Source organism: Megascapheus bottae, chromosome 1, assembly GCF_031878675.1.
Source record: "Megascapheus bottae isolate mThoBot1 chromosome 1, mThoBot2.hap1, whole genome shotgun sequence".
Taxonomy (NCBI): domain Eukaryota; kingdom Metazoa; phylum Chordata; class Mammalia; order Rodentia; family Geomyidae; genus Megascapheus; species Megascapheus bottae.
This window is the reverse complement of record NC_143509.1, coordinates 92,848,171-92,868,074: the sequence shown is the minus strand read 5'-3', so window position 1 is coordinate 92,868,074 and position 19,904 is coordinate 92,848,171. Positions and strand designations below refer to the sequence as shown.

Sequence of the window (19,904 nt, the reverse complement as noted above, 5' to 3'; positions counted from 1 at the left end):
TCTGCTCTTCTGCTTAAAAGCCCTCCAGGCAGTATCCTTGAACTGAAGAGTTCGGAGACAGTGCCCAGGCCCAGAATTCAAGTCCCACAACAGACCAAAAAAAAGACAAAAAAGAAAATAGCCCTCCAACAACTTCCTGTCTTGCTTAGAATCAAAGTCAGACTCACCTGTCTCTGTACATACTGGCACAGAATGTTTTGTTCACTTGTCTCTTTTTCCCACACTGCTCTAGTCACACTGATACTCCTCATGTTCTTCAGGAGCCCTAAGTTCTTACCTGGAGCTCCTCCCGTTCATTCTCCACCCTGCTCCATGCTCTGCCCCTTGTAGAAGCTCTCTATTGAGGAATATCCGGGCCTTCCTCCCCCTGCAGCCCCCCCTTTTTTTGCCAGTCATGATGCTTGAACTTAGGGCCTGAGCACTGTCCTTGGGCTTTCCTCAAGGTTAGTGTACTACCATGTGAGGAATGGAACCCAGGTCTTCATGCATGCTAGGCCAAACTCCTGGCCCCTTCAGGCCCTTTTTATCTATCACCTGCTGGGCCAAGTACTTCCTGACCCTTGGTTTCAAACATTAACTTCCACTCCTACTCTTTGTTTATTCTCCTACGTACTTAATGTTTTCCATAGTAATTAGTATAGTGTGACATAGCTTATAATATACTTCTACCTTTATCTACTAAAATATAAACTTTATAAAGCAGTTTTTTTTTTTTTGTGGAGGGTTGAGACATGTTTTTCTCACTGCTTTGCAGTTTTTCCAGTCCCTAAAACTGTACTGGACCCCAAAACTGAAATTCAACTAAATGTACAAAAAACAACAAAGACTAAACTTGCAGTTGAAAATGTTCAATGCAGTAAAATGTGGTAAGTGCATTTTTTAAGTTCTATGGAAATACCCACAAAGTGATATTAGTGTTTAGTGTTTCTTCTCTAGATAATTCATTGATGAATGACATTTAAATAGGGCATGAGTTGAGGCAGGATTGGCTTTCTTCACAACTTTCAGTGACTTTCCATAGTACTAAATCTACACAAATAAACTGATATCCCATGTTTAACTTTAAGCACAGGACTGACAAAATATTAGTTGATATGAGGAAAAAAGATATTTAAGAAAGTATACTTACTGGAAGGAAGTTTCTTCTGCAAAAGAATAAGTATATATCATTAATGTGAGAAATAATATCATACAACAGAGTAATTTAAAAATAAATTTTGGCTTAATTTCTCATCTTTGTCCTTGCTTGTTAATTTGTGTCAATTCCTATAACTCAAGAGCTAGAAAACCTATTCTGTGCAGGACTACTCAGCAAATGTTTTAGAATCTATGGGCTCAGAGACAAAAATCAAAGATACTTTGCAGGTTTTTATATAACTATAAAAAATTTCAAAAACAATGAATAAAATTCAGAATATAACTATCAAAATTTACAATAGACTTTCTAATTAGAAGGACTCTTTTGGAAGGGTTCTAAAGTATCTTTTAATTATAGTTTTAATATTTTAAGATAAAAATGTTTGCTTACTCCTCATTAAAAATAAACAGGTATTCTTTACAAGCACAAAAACAAAATGCTAGGATTTTGAATATTAGCTATCTGTACTTTCATTGATGACCAGCAGGGGGACACAACTGAATTCCATTCATAAAGTTACATGGCAGAACTATATATTCAAGAAAGTTATTCTTTTTTTTGTGTGTGTGCAGTCCTGGGCCTTGAACTCAGGGCCTGAACACTGTGTTTGAGCTTTCCTCAAAGCTAGTGCTCTACCACGTGAGCCACAGCACCACTTCCAGCTTTTTTTTTTCCTATGTATGTGGTATCAAGAAATTGAACTCTGGTCTTCATGCATGCTAAGCCAGTACTCTACCACTAGGCCAATCTCCCTGACCCAAGAAACAGTTATTCTTAATTATAGAGAGTGTTCTTGAGTCTATGTTCATAGAAATATTCTCTGAAATATATATACATATAAAACTTGGGTTTTATTTAGGTACAAATTTTTTTTTTGAGTTTTGTGCAGCTTAGACCACTCGACCATCCTGACACATTAAAAAATTTTTTGATTGGTCATGGAGCTTGAACTCTGGGCCTGGGCACTGTCCCTGAGGTCTTTAGCTCAAGGCTACTGCCCTACCCCTTGAGTCACAGGGCCACGTCCAGTTTTCTGGTGGTCAATTGGAGATAAAAGTCTCAGGGACTTTAAGTGCCCAGGCTGGCTTTGAACCACAATCCTCAGATCTCAGCCTTCTGAGTAGCTAGGATTAAAGGCGTGAGTCACTGTGGCTCTACAAATTATTATTATTTTTTTTTTTTGGTGGGTGCACTGATGCTTATCACTTTCCCATTCTTTTGTTTTTTGTTTTTTGTTTTTTTTTGCCAGTCCTGGGTTTTAGCTCAGGGCCTGAGCACTGTCTTTGGACTTTCTGAAGGCTAGAGCTCTACCATTTGAGCCTCAGCACCACTTCCAGCTTTTTTCTATATGTGGTACCGAGGAATCGAACCCGGGTCTTCATGCATGCTAGGCAAGCACTTTAACCACTAGGCCAAACTCCTGGCCAAATTATTTTTTTTAATCTACAACCTACAATTAATACACATGATAAAAATCTGTTCTGGAGTTTTCAACGGGGCAGCTCTGGTGTTTCATAACACATTTCCACATTACTGTGGACATTTTCTATAGTTACAAACAATGAAAAATATTCTTCAGAGTTAAAGCATCTTAGATAAAACAAGATCCTATAAGAAAAGTATCTTCACATAAAATTATGTATGAAAGAGGTAAAATTCACTTACTTGAAAAATAGCCTTTTCTCTGAGCATAGCACACACCAAGGCCACATAAAGAAATAGCTAAGGCCACAACTACTACAGCTGCTATGATGCCACTTACGTTGAGATCATCTGCAATGTGAAATAAACTATGTATCAACTCACATGAACTAAATGAACATATGCATCCATTTGATCAGAGGGCCTCAAACAAGCTCCCTTTTGCTATATAAAGTAGTTTCATGCTTTCAGAACCCCAACAACCTCAATTGCAGGATGAGACTTGATACTGATGGAAAATAGTAACAGCTTTGTAAGAATCTCACATTTTAAAAAGTTGCATAATCTGGAAACAAAATGTTTGGTGTTCCTTGTGCTTACTTAGAGAAGTAAGAATTCATAGAATTAAATATCAGGAGTGAAGCAATCATTGCAGTTCAATAAGTTCAGATACTCTACTGTCACCTCTCCATCCCAAATTTTGCTTCAAGTTTTTCTACATCACTATTTGGTCAGTGTCACAAATAAACAGAAGAGCCTCAGAGAAAGTATGTGCCATTGTTATTCTGTAAAACTTCTAGAACTATTCCCCTTCTTGAATTTATATGAGTTGCCTGTGTGGAATATATACACAAATACATATGCATAGCCTACTATATGCAGATCACTAAGCCTTTGCCTCACTGAGTTAAAAATTAATTAGTCTAAATGAACTAAGCAAGTTATTTCTTGTTCCTATTAAGTCATCTCTTATCTAGTATAACATAACTATGTGTTTTGGACCCAATGTGAAATAACTGTGTTATCAACTTAACAGTTTTTTAATTGATTCTGTCCCAATAATTTGATTATTAACTTTTTAAATATTAACTTTTTAAATTTATCTGATTTTTGTTTGTTTGCTTGGAGCAGCCAGTTCACTTGAAACTCACTTTGCAGCCTAGGCTAGCCTTGAACATTGAGAAGTTAAGTTTTGGAGCCTTTAAAGATAGGACAAGCTTCTGCATCCAGAAGTTTCAGGGCTCAATCCTCCAGAGTGACCGACAGACCTTTAGTACATTTCAGCACATTCCTTCCTGTTGCACAGCTAATTTCAATAAGAAATGTGTAGTGAAAACCCTATACATTTCACTACATAGAAAAAGCAAATCTAATTACTAAGGATGAAACTTGAAAAAGGAAAATCATAGGCTCTGAAGCTCCTGCAACCTACGCCAGATTATTGAGCCATAATTCTACTGGACTCCAAAATACAAAAAGCTTATTTTATAAACTACACTGTATGATAGCTATGTTTTATAGTCACTGAGACCCGTAAGTATTTTATGTGTCGTTTCATAAAATGCACTCTTCAAGAAGTATGAGCTCGATATTTTAGGAAAATTACCAACAAGTTGGCATGAATAATGCTTGCAATGTGTCAATGCTGTTCTAACCCTTTCAAATATTGCCTGCTCTGTTTTTTTTCAAAGCTATTCTATATGAGGGTATATCTCTATTTTCCTGGAGGAGAAGACCAAGGCATGAAGGCAGAATAATTGGCATAGGAGGACACAGCTAGTGAAATAGCAGAGCACAGACGAAACTGCCAGTGCCGACTTCTGAACCCTCAGCCACTCACAAATCATGAGATGACTAGCTTTTGTGTGAAAGATTATTCAGGAAATAGTAATTAAATATGATATTAAATATTTGTTGCTTTTTTGGAAGATGCATTAAAAACAGCATCATGGCTTCTTTTTATTTATTTATTTAGTTAGTTAGTTTATTTAGTTAGTTATTTTTGCCAGTCTTGGGGCTTGAACTCAGGGCCCCGAGCACTGTCCCTGGCTTTCTCAAGGCTAGAGCTCTACCACTTGAGTCATAGCACCACTTCTGGCTTTTTTCTATGTATGTGGTACAGAAGAATTGAACATGGGTCTTCATGCATTCTAGGCAAGCACTCTACCACTAGGCCATGCTCCCAGCCCCTTCGCTTCTTTTTAATATTACCTCATATTTCTCCTTCAACTTATTCAACCCTCTCCAAACCCCATGCCCTTTCTACCCCCAAATATTGGCACATCATTCATTCCCCCCAGTCTTCCATGCTTACCTACTTGCATTCGTTTCCCAGGACACTTCTGATATCCGACAGAATTACGTGCTTCACAGGAATATTCTCCACTATCCAGTTTAGAAACAGTGTTAAATTGCTATTGGTGGAAAGAAAAATAAACCATAAACCTAGAAGTAGGCTCTTGAATTTTACCATTCAATTAGTCTTCCCTTGCTAATGACTCAGGAAGTTACATCTTTATTATAAATTCAAAATATGCTATGAATTTAAGAAGTAAAAATAGCTAGGCCTCTGGTTTCATTTGGCAGGAAAAATTTCCAGGTTTTGTTGTATTTTGTTTAATTTGATTATTTATTTATTTTCTTTTTGGTTTATATTGGAGTTTGAACTAGGAATTCTGTCCTACTTAATTACCTCCCATATAGCTGTAGTGACAAATATAACCTACCATGACTGGCCAGAAAGACTTCTTCTTTCTTTTTCTGTTTCTAGTGTGTTTCATTGTTTTGTTTGTTTTTTTCCTTTTGAGACAAGGTTTTACTCTGTAGGCTGTTTTCAAGCTGGCAATGTGCCTGCCTCAGCTTCTTGAGTACTGAGGTTACAAGCATAAACCATCACACCATATTTCTTTGTATCTTTATTTCCCTCTGTTTTTTTCTCCTCTCTCCCCCCCTCTTTTAAAAAAACCTAATATATTAGGAAGACACTGAACATTAAAAATGTTTGTAGCACCTGGTAGTATTAAATGCTGAAGATATTTCTAATTCCTAAGATGAACATTTATAAGAAAAGGCTCTTTGCAAAAAGGTTGATGTATTTCTAGGTTTAAAAAAATATTATCATAGCTGGGCCCCAGTAGCTCACCCTTGTAATGCTATTATTCAGGAGGCTGAGATCTGAGGACTGCGGTTCATAACCATCCCAGTTATGAAAGACCATGAGACTCTTATCTCCAAATAACCACCAAGAAAACAGAAGTGGTGCTGTGGCTCAAAATGGTAGAGTGCTAGCTTTGAGCTGAAGAGCTCAGGGACAGAGCTCAGGCCCATAGCCCAAGCCATCTAACAGACAAAGAAAAAAAAAGGCATAAAAACCATACATTAGTCATACTAGGTAGTTTCATTGTGATGTTTATGTACATATATATTATGTACTTTCATCATTTATCCTCTGTATATTGCTCTTCTACTCTTCTTAACCCTTTTCTCTCCTCCCGCTTCTTTCTTAAGAATTTTTAGTGGATTTCATTTTATGTGCTTTTCATTTATAGTTGTAAAGTACTTCTTTAATATTTACCTCCATCACACCCTCCTTACCCTTCCTCCACCCACCCACTATTCCCATTCCCCTGTCTGTCTTTTATAACCATGTCATTTTTCTCTTAATTCTAGAGTCTGCAATATTTGTGTTTCTTGGTTTGGCTCATCTCACTTTAAATGATGATTTCCATTTCCATTCATTTTCCTATAAATGGCTGATGTACTTTCTAAGTCACAGTGAGTTCATTGTAGCAGTGAGTCATGAATACCTTTCCTACAAAGCTAGAATTACCTCTAAGAAGTAGTCTATGGTCTAGGAAATCTTAATTGGTGGTGTTTATAGGATTGTAAACTCTATCACTTCCAGAATGTTTACAAATTCTGAAAATAAAAGATCGAGCCCTTGCTCATTCTACTCCCTCCCAAGCAACCAAGAAGAGAGATTGTTATGGGGAGGGGGAGGAAACCCTGTAACTTATAGCAGTTGTTTTATACCCTTGGAGAAATTCTGGAAGGCCGAAGGAAAGGAAGTGAGAAAAAGAGAGAGAAAGTAAAGAAGAAAGCTGGGTGCAGTGGCTCACTCCTGTGATCCTAGCTACTCACCAGCCCAGGTACTAAAGACCGTGAGACTCTTATCTCCGGTTAACCACCAGAAAAAAAGAAGTGGTGTTGTGGTTCAAGGGGTAGGGCAGTAGCTTTGAGCTGAAGAGCTCAGGGACAATGCCCAGGCCCAGAGTTCAAGTCCCACAAGGAACAAAAGAGAAAAGGGGAGAAAAGAAAGAGGAAAGGGAGTGAGGGAAGGAGGGAAAGAGGACCAGAGGATAAGGGATCTAGATAGAGAGGGAGAATGGAGATACAATCTTTGGCGCCATGAAGGATCCCACAGAGATCCATCTTGTACTCTCCTCATCACTTCTCCAGAACTGCAGTCAGTCATCAGGGCCTGCGTCATCCATGGCAGCCTTGGTGATGCTAGGAATTGCTCTTGCACTATCTGTTCCCCCAGCAGCCAGGACTTAGGTCCCTACTTCTCATCTTTCACTTTTCTTCCTCTACTTTCCCACAGACATCTCTTTCTATAGACTTCACTAGGTACATGATTTTCCTGGCTTGTGTTCCTTCTAGGGAATCATTTTCCCCTACCCTAAAAGCCAGAATACTTTCAGATTCTTCACCATAAACTCAAGGCCATGGTTATGGATAAATAATAAGGTAGAATAAAACCCCAAATGATCTTCTAAGTGCGTTGTGACTGGTAATTAAAAGATGTCCCTGGCATCCATACACTGAAGTCTTTGTTCATGTCTTAGAACCCACCCTAGTTCAACTTAGTGCCATGCACTTATTTGGCCTCACCAGAAACTTCAAGGGCTGATGCTCCCTGAGGAAAGTACATCGGGATCTTTTTTTTTTTTCAGACTTGCCTTAGGGCTTTTTATCCCCACTTGGAGAAAAAATAAATTTGACAAATAAATATAGCAGTGGATGATGGCATGGCAGGTTTTCTGCCCAGTTTCTTAGTGTAATATCACTAGGACCTGCTGGCTGCTCCTTCTGACAGCCAAAAGACCAGAGCATGCCTTATTCTAAGGACAGCCTCCTCTGCTGCTCCTCTGTCATATTTCTGAATGAAGCAATGCTCTTTGCTATATATCAGACCTAGTTTTGCCAGGCATAGTGGTTATACCTCTAGTCTCTGCTATAACAGGATACATGGACACAGTAAGAGGCCCACCTTCTGAGGCTGACATGAGGCAGGGAGGGTGGGGGAGAGAAAAACATGGGAGAGGGTAACAATGTCCAACAAGAAATGTACTAACTACCTTACCTATATAATTGTAACCCCTCTGTACATCACCCTGGCAATAAAATTTTACATTTTTTAAAAAAATAACTAAAGCACAAAGGGGCCAGATGTGTGGCTCAAGTGCTTATCTAGCAAGCACTGGTGCCTTAAGTTCAAATCTCAGTACTGGCCCCCTCAAAAAATTGTAGCTTTTACATGTTAATCATAAAAGAAATGAAAAGACACATGGTTACTCTCAAAATTCATTAAGATTGTTATTATTACTACATCACTTCTAAGATTTTTTTAGGATAATGATTATGGTAGTGATATGTATTGTGAAAAATTAGACATTTAAAAACTGACCTGTACTATTATTTTGAGTGGAAAATATTTTCATGTTGAATAACTTTTTAAAAAATCATTCTACTTTTAAAAGTCCCATATAAAAACTTAGCAAAGAATTGAAAGGACCTCCAGGATATTGAAACAAAAGCCATATAATGAATGATTGTTGTCCTTAATGTACTATGTTGTCTCTCATCTCCTTTGCTGTCCCTTGGTTATCTCATATTGGTATAGTATCTCACTTTGTTATCTGATATATTGAATTTATTTGTATTTGGATATTTGAAATTTGATAGGGAAGGGGGGAAAACCAAGACGGGTGGGGGGTGTGGGGAGGGAAATGGGTACCAAGACATGTGAAAGGGTATCAATGTATGTGAATTAATGCACCTTCTATCTGGCAAATATCATGTAACCCTTTCACTAATTACAATAAAAAAAAATAAAAAAAACTTAGCAAAGAAATAATTCTACTTCAACTATAAAGGGATTTTTTTTGGCTCCCATTGTTACATGGAGGAAGCAGAGTCTAGACTGAGTTTAAAGTAAGAGAAACTTAAGTCACAGAGATAATTGTTGATGGTCTAGAATCACACACACTTAACAGCACAAATACCCTGCCATGGTTTTACTGTGGTTACTCTTTGAACTATAATCTTCAGATCTGATTCCTGAGTAGCTAGGATTACAAACGTAAGCCACCATGAGCACTCAATCTTCTTTATCCACATGAAATGATCTCACCAGAGTGCCAGATTTTATATTCATTGTGTATGAACTGTTGGATCTTTGGGAGCCCAGTTTCGGATTTTCCAGCAAACGGACGCCATCCTTAAACCACGTATAATTAGGAGCTGGATTCCCTTCTTTGTCTTGACATCGTAGCTCTACCATAGTTCCACTCAGAGCAGAAGTGGGCACTTCACAGGATGGCACTGCTGGAGCCACTGACCAACAGAAGGTAAATGTCACGGGTTACTCATGAGCTTAAACATGGGGAATAAAGGCCTTTACTAAGGGAGGTGCCAGCTACAGGGACTGGCTACCTGTTCCATGAGCCCATTTCCTTTCTCTGGGTAACACAAGACTCCACACTTGCTAGTGCCTTGCCACTAATGGCTCAGGTGCATGGAACGTGAGATAAAGTGGGATAGCCATTTCTAGGCCTGACATATAACCGTTTTCTGTATGATCTTCAGTCATTCACCCCTTTTGTCTCTTCCCACTCACAAGAACCTTGGAGAGCATATATCAGACCCATATTATGCTTTGTCTCTGTTTCATGATGTAGAATCATTTCTTCATCCTCCCCTACACACATGCTCTTCCAAACAGTCTATACTTTACTTACGGGAGAAAATAATTGCTGATATTTCAGGATTTATCTGTTATAGTAGCAGGTATTACCTTAGCTAATAAAGTGGACATTACTTTTTACATACTGTCTGTTATTTTTCTCTAATAGTTCTAATGTTTATTCTCAACAATTTTAAGAGAAAATAAATATGAGGCTATTTTTCAGGCTTGGTACTTAATAAAAAAAATCTTACTTAGAACTAGACAAGTTAGAAAATTAAAATCACCTTGAAGAAAGAGGACTATTCTGGTCTCAGAGATGCAGAAGAATGCAAAGCAGACTTTATTAGGTGATCAAATATCCAGAAGACAGAAGTGCCTATTATTAGTAGAATTCTAAGATGACCTCTAAGAACCTCCATCTTCACAAAGATTCTCTTAGTTACTCAGACTGTAATCTAGATACTACCATGAAGGAATTTTGTAGATATCATGAAGGCCCTATTGCACTGAATATCAAAGGAGCCAAGTGATAGCGGTAGGTGGTCTCTAAGATTTCAGTTTAGTAGCTAGTAGAAAGTGAGATCTTTCAGTCTTACCAATCACTGAAAACACCAAGAATGAGCTTGGAAGTGGATTTTCCCCCAGTCTTGACACAAGAATTCAACTTACCTTGATTTTAGTTTTGTTATTGATAGCCTAAACAGGATTGAATTTTGTTGTTGGGTTTCTGATCTATAGAATGATAAGCTGATCAATGAGTAGTGCTCTTTTAAAGACAGAAAATGGATACACTAACTGAATCTACTGAAGAGTTTCCTGAATTAAATATTTGCTACAGTAACACATTTAGAGTGCTATCACATTTAGATGACATATTAAAAAGAAGCAAAGTTATCATCATGTTCATATTATTTAATACCCTATGCTTATACCAATAGGGAGATGAGTCTACTTGCTGTTATGTGTTAATTTTGTTTTTTGAGACAGGGTTTTAATATGTAGCCCGAACTAGCCTCGAACTCAGCATTGCTGAGTTACAGGTGCATACCACCGTGCCCGATGTGGTTCTTATTAACTATAATAGCTTTGCAGTTGACTCCCATCTAGATTCAAATATTGACCCAGACATTTTCTAATTGTATGGTCCTGAGGAAATAATTTAACTTCTATTTCTTCACCTGTAAGAATCAGATTAATTCATGGAGATTAAGAAAATCACATATCTGAAAGAATCCTAGACATATTTGCTACAAAGTAAATGCTATTTTTTCTTTACTAAATAACTTTTAGTCCTCCATCAATCTACATTTTTGACATGTATTTACTTTTTGCTTTTCTACCAAATGATATGGTATCAAGTGATACCATTTTAGATGACAGGAAGAAAAAAAATAGAAGCAATGCTGAAAGCTACTGGGAAGTCTTGAGAAATGTATTCTTAAATAAAGAGAGTTTGGGGATCATGTGTTTGTAATAGTGAAATTTCAGCAGTCAATGAGATGATGGGGATAAAGAGCCAAGATCCTAATGGAAAAGTGATGTTGTAGTTCCTGTAATATTAGTTGTTTTAGTCTTTAGTGTTGTGCCTGCTGCCTCCTTGCACTAGTCCTGTGAGGAGGAGAAAAGGGATGAGTGACAGTAGTTACACCCATATATACACATTACCTAGTACTTGTAGAGTGACCGTATCTTCTTCCAGATTTTGGCCTTGCTCTGATGGGGCACTAACTTCACAACGGTATTTCCCAGCATCCTTTCTTGTAACATTTTTGATCCGTATACTGAAATCTATCATTTCAGCTCTATCTTTAAAATCACCTTTAGGAAAAAAAAGAAGAAGAAGACAATAATGCTAGGAACAAAGCACTATTCTAGCAATATTCTATAGAGTATTTTTCTCAAATCACTTCATTCAATAACTAAAGCATTCATCTTCCTTCTTGTACACTCAATTTGAAACCTTAAAAATGGCCTGTCTTCTGGGCACCTGTGACTCATGCCTGTAATCCTAGCTACTCTGAGAGTTGAGGATCACCATTCAAAGTCAGCCCAAGCACTAAAGTCTGTGAGACTCTTGTCTCCAATTAACCACCAGAAAACCAGAAGTGGCACTGTGGGTCAATTGGTAGAGTGCTAGCCTTGAGCTGAAAAGCTCAGGGACAATGCCCAGGTCCAGAGTTCCAGCCCCGTAACTGACAAAAAAAATAATGGCATGAACATATTATAAAAAAATTCTTTTTTTAAGGGACTGGAAGTTTATTTAGCCTACTGGTATAGTGCTTGCCTAGCAGGTACAAAGACCTGGGTTCTATTCCCTGGTACCCCATACATAGAAAAAGCCAGAAGAGGTACTGTGGCTCAAGCGGCAGAGTGCTAACCTTGAGAAAACCCATGGGCAGTGTTCATGCCCTGAATTCAAGTATCAGGACTGGCAAAAACAAAATCTGTTGTTTTTTTTTAAAAAGACTCCCCCCCAAAATAGTTTCACATTCCCATATTTTATTTTAGAGAACTCAACCCAATTGCCTGCCTTACTTCTTAGAAAAACATTCCTGTTTAAAGGAACCAAACCACTGGAGAGGCTGGTTTTATTGGCCAGAACATTAACTTTATGTGGTGGCCCAAAAAATTATACCACAGAAGAAGTGGTAAGCCAAAGACATAACTTAAATAATTTTGTAGGTTAGTTTTTCACAGGAATATGTATAAAATTAAAACAGGGTTTTGTGTAATATGTAAGTGTCAAACTTGGCAATTATAGGAAATTCAAATAAAGGTAGCTATAATATTAGTATTTTTAGCCTAGGGTCTTAATGTAAGAATCAGAGGGAATACTTTATGTGTTCTTTGAACTCCAGGCCTTTTCCCATTTGAATCCATAAAATCAAAGTAATAATGTTTTAAAACAATAAAGTATTTTTCCCTTGATAAATGTTGCCTCCAATCTTAAAATTATAATGGAATAATTCAAGTATATGCAAATAAGAGAGTGGTGGGAAATGATGCTCAGTATCGCCCCTATTCAGCTGTAAGTGGAATCAGTGCATAGCCTATCTTGTTTTATCTGTATCCTTAACAGTGGATAATTCCAAAGCAAATTGACACAATGATATTTCACCAATCATTAGCAAATTTTTAAATTGAAAGTATAACCCATATCCAACAGGAAACAAATAGAAAGAAATATATAACAAGTAAAATGTGTGGCGGTTATAATTCACTGTAAATCCTAACTCCATAGAAGGAGATGAGGAAATAGAGTGAAAGCATTTAGTATTAAACAATGCCCCTCCATCCCAAACCATACCATTATGCATTTGCCACCTCTCAAGACTTTAATCTGCTGAGCCAGAAAGACCAAATCGCATTTTGTATCCTCTGAAATTCAGCTACGAAATAAAGGGTCTGGGGATTGAAAAGAATTCATCTATAGCTTCTGTGATTATTATGTTTTAGGTCTAATGCTATAGGCTCACACTTAAAAAAAAACATATTTTCATTAATCAGTCATGTCCTGCCTAAATTTGTAAATCAAAGGATTCTAGTTGTACTCCGTATTCTCTTGCTCTGGGCTCCTCAAGTCTCCAGCTTCTTCTTACCTTGGAAAGTCTGCTGGTAGTAGACAAAGGAGACACTTCCTCCCAGCTTTTTCCACTCTAATCTGGATGAGATGGTCTTCTTTGGACTTTTACAGGCTAAAATAACCTCTAGGAATAACAACAAAAGACACTTGTTTTCTAAGAGTTGCTGTGAATTTGTATTTCACTGAATTATTTGTATACATCTTTACTCTTTTACATTTCCATTCATCCATCCAAAATACATACTCAAGTACCATGCTATTTTAGCCAAATCAGAAGTAGTCACCTCATTCATCTAATCATTATGTAGCTAAGCCATGGTGGCTCACACATGTAATCCTAGTTACTTAGGAAGCTAAGAAGAAGAGGACTGAGGTTAGAGAACAGCTTAAAGGTCACCAGTAGCTTGGCACCGGTGGTGGCTCATGCCTATAATCTTAACTACTCAGGAGGCTGAGATCTGAGGATTGTGGTTCCAAGCCAGCCCAGGCAGGAAAACCCATGAGATGCTCATCTCCAAAAACGACTCAAAAATCCAGAAGCGGTGCTGTGACTCAAGTGGTAGAACACTTACTGAGAGCAAAAGAAGCTCAGGAACAGTGCCCAGACCCAGAGTTCAAGCCCCAAGAACACTTCCCACCCCTCTACACTCCTCCCTCGCCCCCCACAAAAAATCAGATGACCAGCAAAAACATGGTTGGTAATGTGTTTCAAATTAGTGGAATGCCAGGCTAGACAAGGCCCTGAGTTTGAAATTTAGTGGCACCACCTACATAGATAGATAGATAGATAGATAGATAGATAGATAGATAGATAGATAGATAGATAGATAGATATCTTGCTTTCCCTAGCTCTTGAGCCTGAGTCCCCTCCCCCACAGTAAAATGGGATCATGACTTATTGAACAGCTGTAGTTTTTTAAATGCAATAATATATGCAAGCACACAAGTTTAAACATAGTTAAGTCCCTAACCAACAGCACCTATGATTAGATATCTTATTACTCCCACTTCCTGTGTTCAAGATGTCTACCATTGGGTAGAGGAGGCAAATAAGAAGTCATTTCAGTAGAATATGGATGTGTGTTAGGTTGGAGGTATGGAGAGGATGTCTCAGACCTCTTGCATAGAAAAGGCATTTAGTTCAGCCCTGGATAGGCTAAAGAACCCCAACCCCTCCTCCAACTGCCTACATTCTCATTCAGTCTCTCTCTCTCTCTCTCTCTCTCTCTCTCTCTCTCTCTCTCTCTCTCTCTCTCTCTCTCTCTCTCTCTCTCTCTCTCTCTCTCTCTCTCTCTCTCTCATCTTGTCTGTCATTGGTCTTAAACTCTGGGCCTGGGCATTGTCCCTGAGCTCTACAGCTCAAAGTTACCACTCTACTACTGGAGCCATCTTGCTACTTCTGGTTTTCTAGTGGTTAATTGGAGATAAGAGTCTCACAGACTTTAGTGCCCCCGCTGGCTTTGAACCGTGATCCTCAGATCTCAGCTTCTTGAGTAGCGTGAGCTACCTCACCCAGCTCAGATCCTTTCTTTATTAATTTACTCTACAAATACTTTAGTATAAACCTCAAGTTGTCCTCTAATGAATTGTTGATTCTTACTGCAAAATGCCTCAATCAAGATAAATGATAGGAAAATTTATCTTGGCATCCACTTTATCACAATATTGTTAAGTTCACTTTATGGCAGCCAACTTACTGCAGCTGCATCATTAAAAAATTCCAGGAACCTCCAAGGAGACACTTCTTTTGACTGTCCAAGCAAGATGATTGAAGAGAGGGAAACCCTGTTCTGGTCTGCATAGTTTTATATTACCAAATAAAACCCTCCAATTATAACTAGATTTAAAGTATGTTTCAAATAGGTATCTAAAATGTCAACTTGATTTTTCTAAGATGTGATTTTTTTCACAAGACTAGTGGTTTGACCTACAAAAGCACAATATCCTTAATCAGAACACAAATTAAATTTCTTTCCATATTCAAGATTTTGAGGCTAAGGACATTTCACTACTATTTAAAAATATTTCCAATTTTATTTAAAAAATACATACATGGACAGAGGCAGAAAGTCTATAACCAATGCATGAAAATTATAATCCAGTGTTGATTTCTGTGTGTGAGCCTTGTGTTACAGTCATGTTACTAGAAACAGAGAAATAGAATAAAAGGTAAAGAAAAACATAGCAGAGGAAAGAAAGTTAAGAGGAAATAAACTGTTTAAGATGCTTAAAGATTTTCAAGCGAGTCTTATATCTCAGAGAGATACTGTTCTACAGACAGAGATGTTTAAAACAACTACAAAGACAAATGTGTGCTAAGGAAATAGCAGTGTTCTGTTGATTAAGGAGTATGGGTGGTGAACCTTCCGGAGTCTTGAGTTTTAGATAGGTTTCCTTCCCGTATTTTGTTGAGTGTTCCAACAATTAAGCACACACACCCACACTCATTATTCATCTACTTTCCATGTCTTACTGCTGTGTCTTAGAAACTATTTTATATTCCATCACATTGTTTTGTATATTTAACCACACACACACAGACACACACAGACACACACACACACACACACACACACACACACACACACACACCTCTTAATGAATTCTTCCTGATTTCTGTCTTCACTGCTCTGAGGAAAAAATCTGTATGGAAATTATACCTTAGAGGGTGTCACAGGAATGGAAAGAGAAAGTATGAGCAAATGTAGGCATTATATTCAATGTAGATTCTATAAAACTTGTGGGAAAGGATGGTTTGGAGGAAAATAGGGAGATAGAATAGAATGAAGGAAGGAGACATTAACCAAGAAGCTCATAACCTGATTTATGGAATTGTAACTCCTTTGCACTAATATTTAATCATAATAAGAGAAAGAAATTATATGTTTAAAGGGTGACCATTGGTTTTCCCAATTCCACTGGCAGCCTGGCTCACTGACAGTGCAATATGGAGAGGAGTTGTTTATTCAGTTCCTCTAAAGCTAGTGAGCATACACATTGTACAGCATTGTTTCTAAACTGCATCAGAGAACAGAACAAGGCCAGATCCCCATGCTGTCTGGGAAGTCAAGCAAGCAAGCAACATCAAAGTCCATTTGATAATGTGAATTTTGTAACATGTGAGAAGGTGATGTATGCTATAGAGATCAAGGAGAGGAGAGTGCAAGAGGTTTGAGGGTTATGGATATGGCAATGTTATTGGATGTAATTTTTATAAGCAGGGTAGTCAGAGTTCACTGGTTTCAGAAGGTGGCATTTGATCACAGATTCAGAAGGCAGAGGGGCTTTGTCATGTGGTTCTTTGAGGAAGTATCCTGAGCAAGACACAGCCATTGTCTAGATCCTAGGGTACCAACAGTTTGATCTTGAATGAACAGACTATGCATCTGTAAAAGAATACATTTCTGCTATGTTAAGGCACATATTTCACAGTAGATTGTGACAGTCCTCAGAAACAAGTAGTAAAAAGAGGGGAATCATGGTTTCAACCTCTGAGGATAACTTTCTCTCTGTAGTCAAAATCAGCATAATTTTCTATATTTCTTCAGGGTTACTGAGACATAATACAGTAATTCATACACTTTTGAGTTAGATCTCTACCACAAACACCAATAAAATGATAAAAAAAGAATAGCATCTCATCTCACAAAGATGTTGTAAAGATTAAATGAGACGAGATAATGGTTTATGCAACTAGTGGACTTTGCACATAGTATGTGCTCCATAGTGGCAATTATTATTTGTATCCGTGATGAATTAACTTCCCTTAACTGTAGTCTCCAGCTTCTTTGCTTCTATGTGTTTGAAGCCCACACTTTATCCTGTGACAAATTCACTTTTGGGGGAGAGGGGGATGAATTTAGGTTTTAAGGTTTGAATTCACTTTACTTGAGTCATTCCCTGATTCCTTTTTACTTCAGTTATTATTTTCTTGCATGAACTGAAGCCCTGGGCACTGTCCCTGCCCTCTTTTTGCTCAAGACTAGTGTTCTACCATATGAGCCATGTCTCCATTTCCAGTTTTTTGATAGTTAATTCAGAGATAAGAGGCTCATGGCCTTTCCGACTTTAAACCCTGATCAACTTTGAGCCTCTCCAGTAGCTAGGATTACTGGTATGAGCCACCAATGCCCAGTTTACTTTAGTTATTTTTTCTTTAGAAAGCATCTTACATTTCTGCCTGGGATGATCTGGACTATGATCCCCCTATTTTTTCTTCCTCTGTGGGTGAGTACTGATTGAAACAGGATCTTGCTACCTTTTTGCTTAGTCCTTTCTTGAATCACAAGCCTCTAATCAGTGCCTCCCAAGGAGCTAGGATTATAAGCATGAACCACTACATTTGGCTTACAGGTTTACCTTTAAATTACCAAACCAGATCTAAACTGTATGTCTGTTTCAAATAGCAATGAAAATAGTGTCTGCACAAATTTATTTAACACAAAGATATAAAATCAGGAATATGTGCCAACGTTTTCTATTAAAGTGATTATTTTATTGCCAAAACATCTGCTTCATTTAGATTAAGAAAGATGATCATTTAAGAAAATGCTTGCTATTAAACTGATTAACAGCTTTCATGGCAAGGGACTGCTCATGTAATTTATGGACCTGGCAGAGCCGCCCTCATTTCAGTCTCATTCGGCCTCTGGCACCTCCATGGGAAATGATACAGAACAGAATCCCTGCAAAGCAGGAATTTAATTATAATTTTCTGACATCAGAGAAAGAAGAGAACAAAATTAATGAACTGGAATGTACACATGGGTATATGTAAATCACAAATTATTATAAACTTAAGTTACTGTATAAAATAAACCAAAACTAAAATATAGGAATCTTAAGATAGAAATTTATTTTCATGGAGGTTCACACCAGAATAACTAAGCTCATAATTATGGGGCTTTGAGCATGGCCTAGTGGTAGAGTGCTTGCCTACCATGTACGAAACCCTGGGCTCGATTCCCCAGTGCCACATACACAGAAAAAGCTGGAAGTGGTGCCGTGGCTCAAGTGGTAGAGCTCTAGCCTTGGGAAAGCTTAGACCCTGAGTTCAAGCCCAAGAACTGGCAAAAATAAAATAAAATAGAGCAGAGGTAAACTAAGAAAAAATTAATATGTTAAAATAATTATTCTGGAGAAAGAGTGGTTTTGTTCTGTTTTGGTAATGGAGACTAAACCAAGAACATCATACATGCTTAGCATGGTCTCTAGTACTGAACTCCATTGACCTTCACATCCATTCCTGAGCTGAACATTTAATTGCAATAAATCACAGAAGGATTTTCTATGTTAAAAATAAAACATGCATTAAAAAGTAATATAAGTGGGCACTGGGAGTCATTTTAGAGTGAAAGAATATTTTGGAACTAGAGGCGGCAATTGTAACCAAAGGAAATGGAGAAGTGAGCCATGTCTAGATTGGGATGTGGGTAATAATGGGAGGGGTAGGTGACTGGAGGGGGCGGAAAGAGGTTGGAGGGGGTAACAAATCAAGATGCATTATATCCACAAACAGACATGTCAAAAATGAACTCCCCCTTTTACAACTAGCCAATGCTAATAAAAAGAATCAGTTCAAGAGGAAAATGCTGCGAGAAAGCAAGAAAAGGAAATTTATTCTTCAACTGATATATGTAGCAGTAACCCCTCTGTATGTCACCTTTATAACAATTTTAAAAATTTAGAAATTGATCACCTCCAAAATCCCTAAACCACAAAAGAAAAACAAGGAATGAAAGAAGCTAATGTGTCTAAGCATATGGCTTAGCAAGGCAGAGGCACTAAGTTCAAATATCAGTATTGCAAAAACAAAGTTGCAACAAATTAGAACAAGATAACAGAGTATATATTAACATTTTCTTAAAATTCATATGGTAGGTTTTGAAGTATTGATTCTCATTGGCTACCTCTAACTAGGTAGAAACTCTTAGAGACCTATCTTCCTTTTCAAAAATTCCATTGTCCTTCTGGCTGGTAATTTGTGCATTAGGAAATCTATGTGTATCCTCTATTTCCATTCATTGTTCAATATTTCTATTGAGAATGTTTCCCTCGAAAAGTGAGAGCACTCTGGAGCATTGTAGGCAAGAGAATTCATGTGGGGTGGAGCAGAGGTCCAAGCCAATAGAAAGACAGTATCGGATACATCATCCTTGTGTGCTATATAAGCAATACAGCTCATTAAAAAAAAAGATACTATACCTTGGTATTCTATTGCTGTGACTACTTGATTGTCTTTTGGGGCAGATAATCCATATGCCTTATGACCTGAAACATTAAAACAGACAGATAATTCAAATACTACATTTTCAAATGTTTGAATAGAATGCAATAGCCAAGAAATCTGATGTACATTTAATTATAATTTCACATATTTTTAACACATAAGCTTTAAGGCATCAAATTAAAAAAACTAATAATTTATACATGTCACTTTTATTTTCCCTGTGAAAGTTTTGGCTTTTAAAATTTTCCCAAACCAGGAATCCTGGATGTCAAAAATTCTTGTCCCAAGTTCCAATCTCTCTTCTGGAGTCAGAGTTGTAAGTCTCCCCATCTGCTAGATCTCTATTTCTCCATTTCCAGCATGCACTACAAGTTCTTGGGTAGAGGTGAACTCCATAGCTTGCTTCCACATTTGTTACATTTCTATACATCACATTACAGTGAAAGATATCACATCCCACATAGTCACTCATGCCAAACTCCAGTTACTACATTCCCCTTGCATCCACAGACTGAGAGCTAGGTTTTGCCTGGAACCACTGGGACCATATTCAAACATTTAT

The 19,904-nt window shown here is 37.6% G+C and overlaps 1 protein-coding gene across 1 annotated transcript in view; it reads right to left on the bottom strand.

Moving 5' to 3' along the window:
- Positions 1–19,904, bottom strand: part of Jam2 (junctional adhesion molecule 2) — a 54,986-nt gene that overhangs the window by 3,865 nt on the left and 31,217 nt on the right. The window contains exons 2-8 of the mRNA XM_090348152.1: positions 19,318–19,383; positions 13,130–13,237; positions 11,196–11,348; positions 8,976–9,178; positions 4,875–4,974; positions 2,804–2,911; positions 1,130–1,145 (exon numbers count right to left, since the gene is read on the bottom strand). Of these exons, the coding sequence (XP_090204278.1) occupies positions 1,130–1,145; positions 2,804–2,911; positions 4,875–4,974; positions 8,976–9,178; positions 11,196–11,348; positions 13,130–13,237; positions 19,318–19,383 (754 nt within the window). The remainder of the gene's footprint in view (positions 1–1,129; positions 1,146–2,803; positions 2,912–4,874; positions 4,975–8,975; positions 9,179–11,195; positions 11,349–13,129; positions 13,238–19,317; positions 19,384–19,904) is intronic.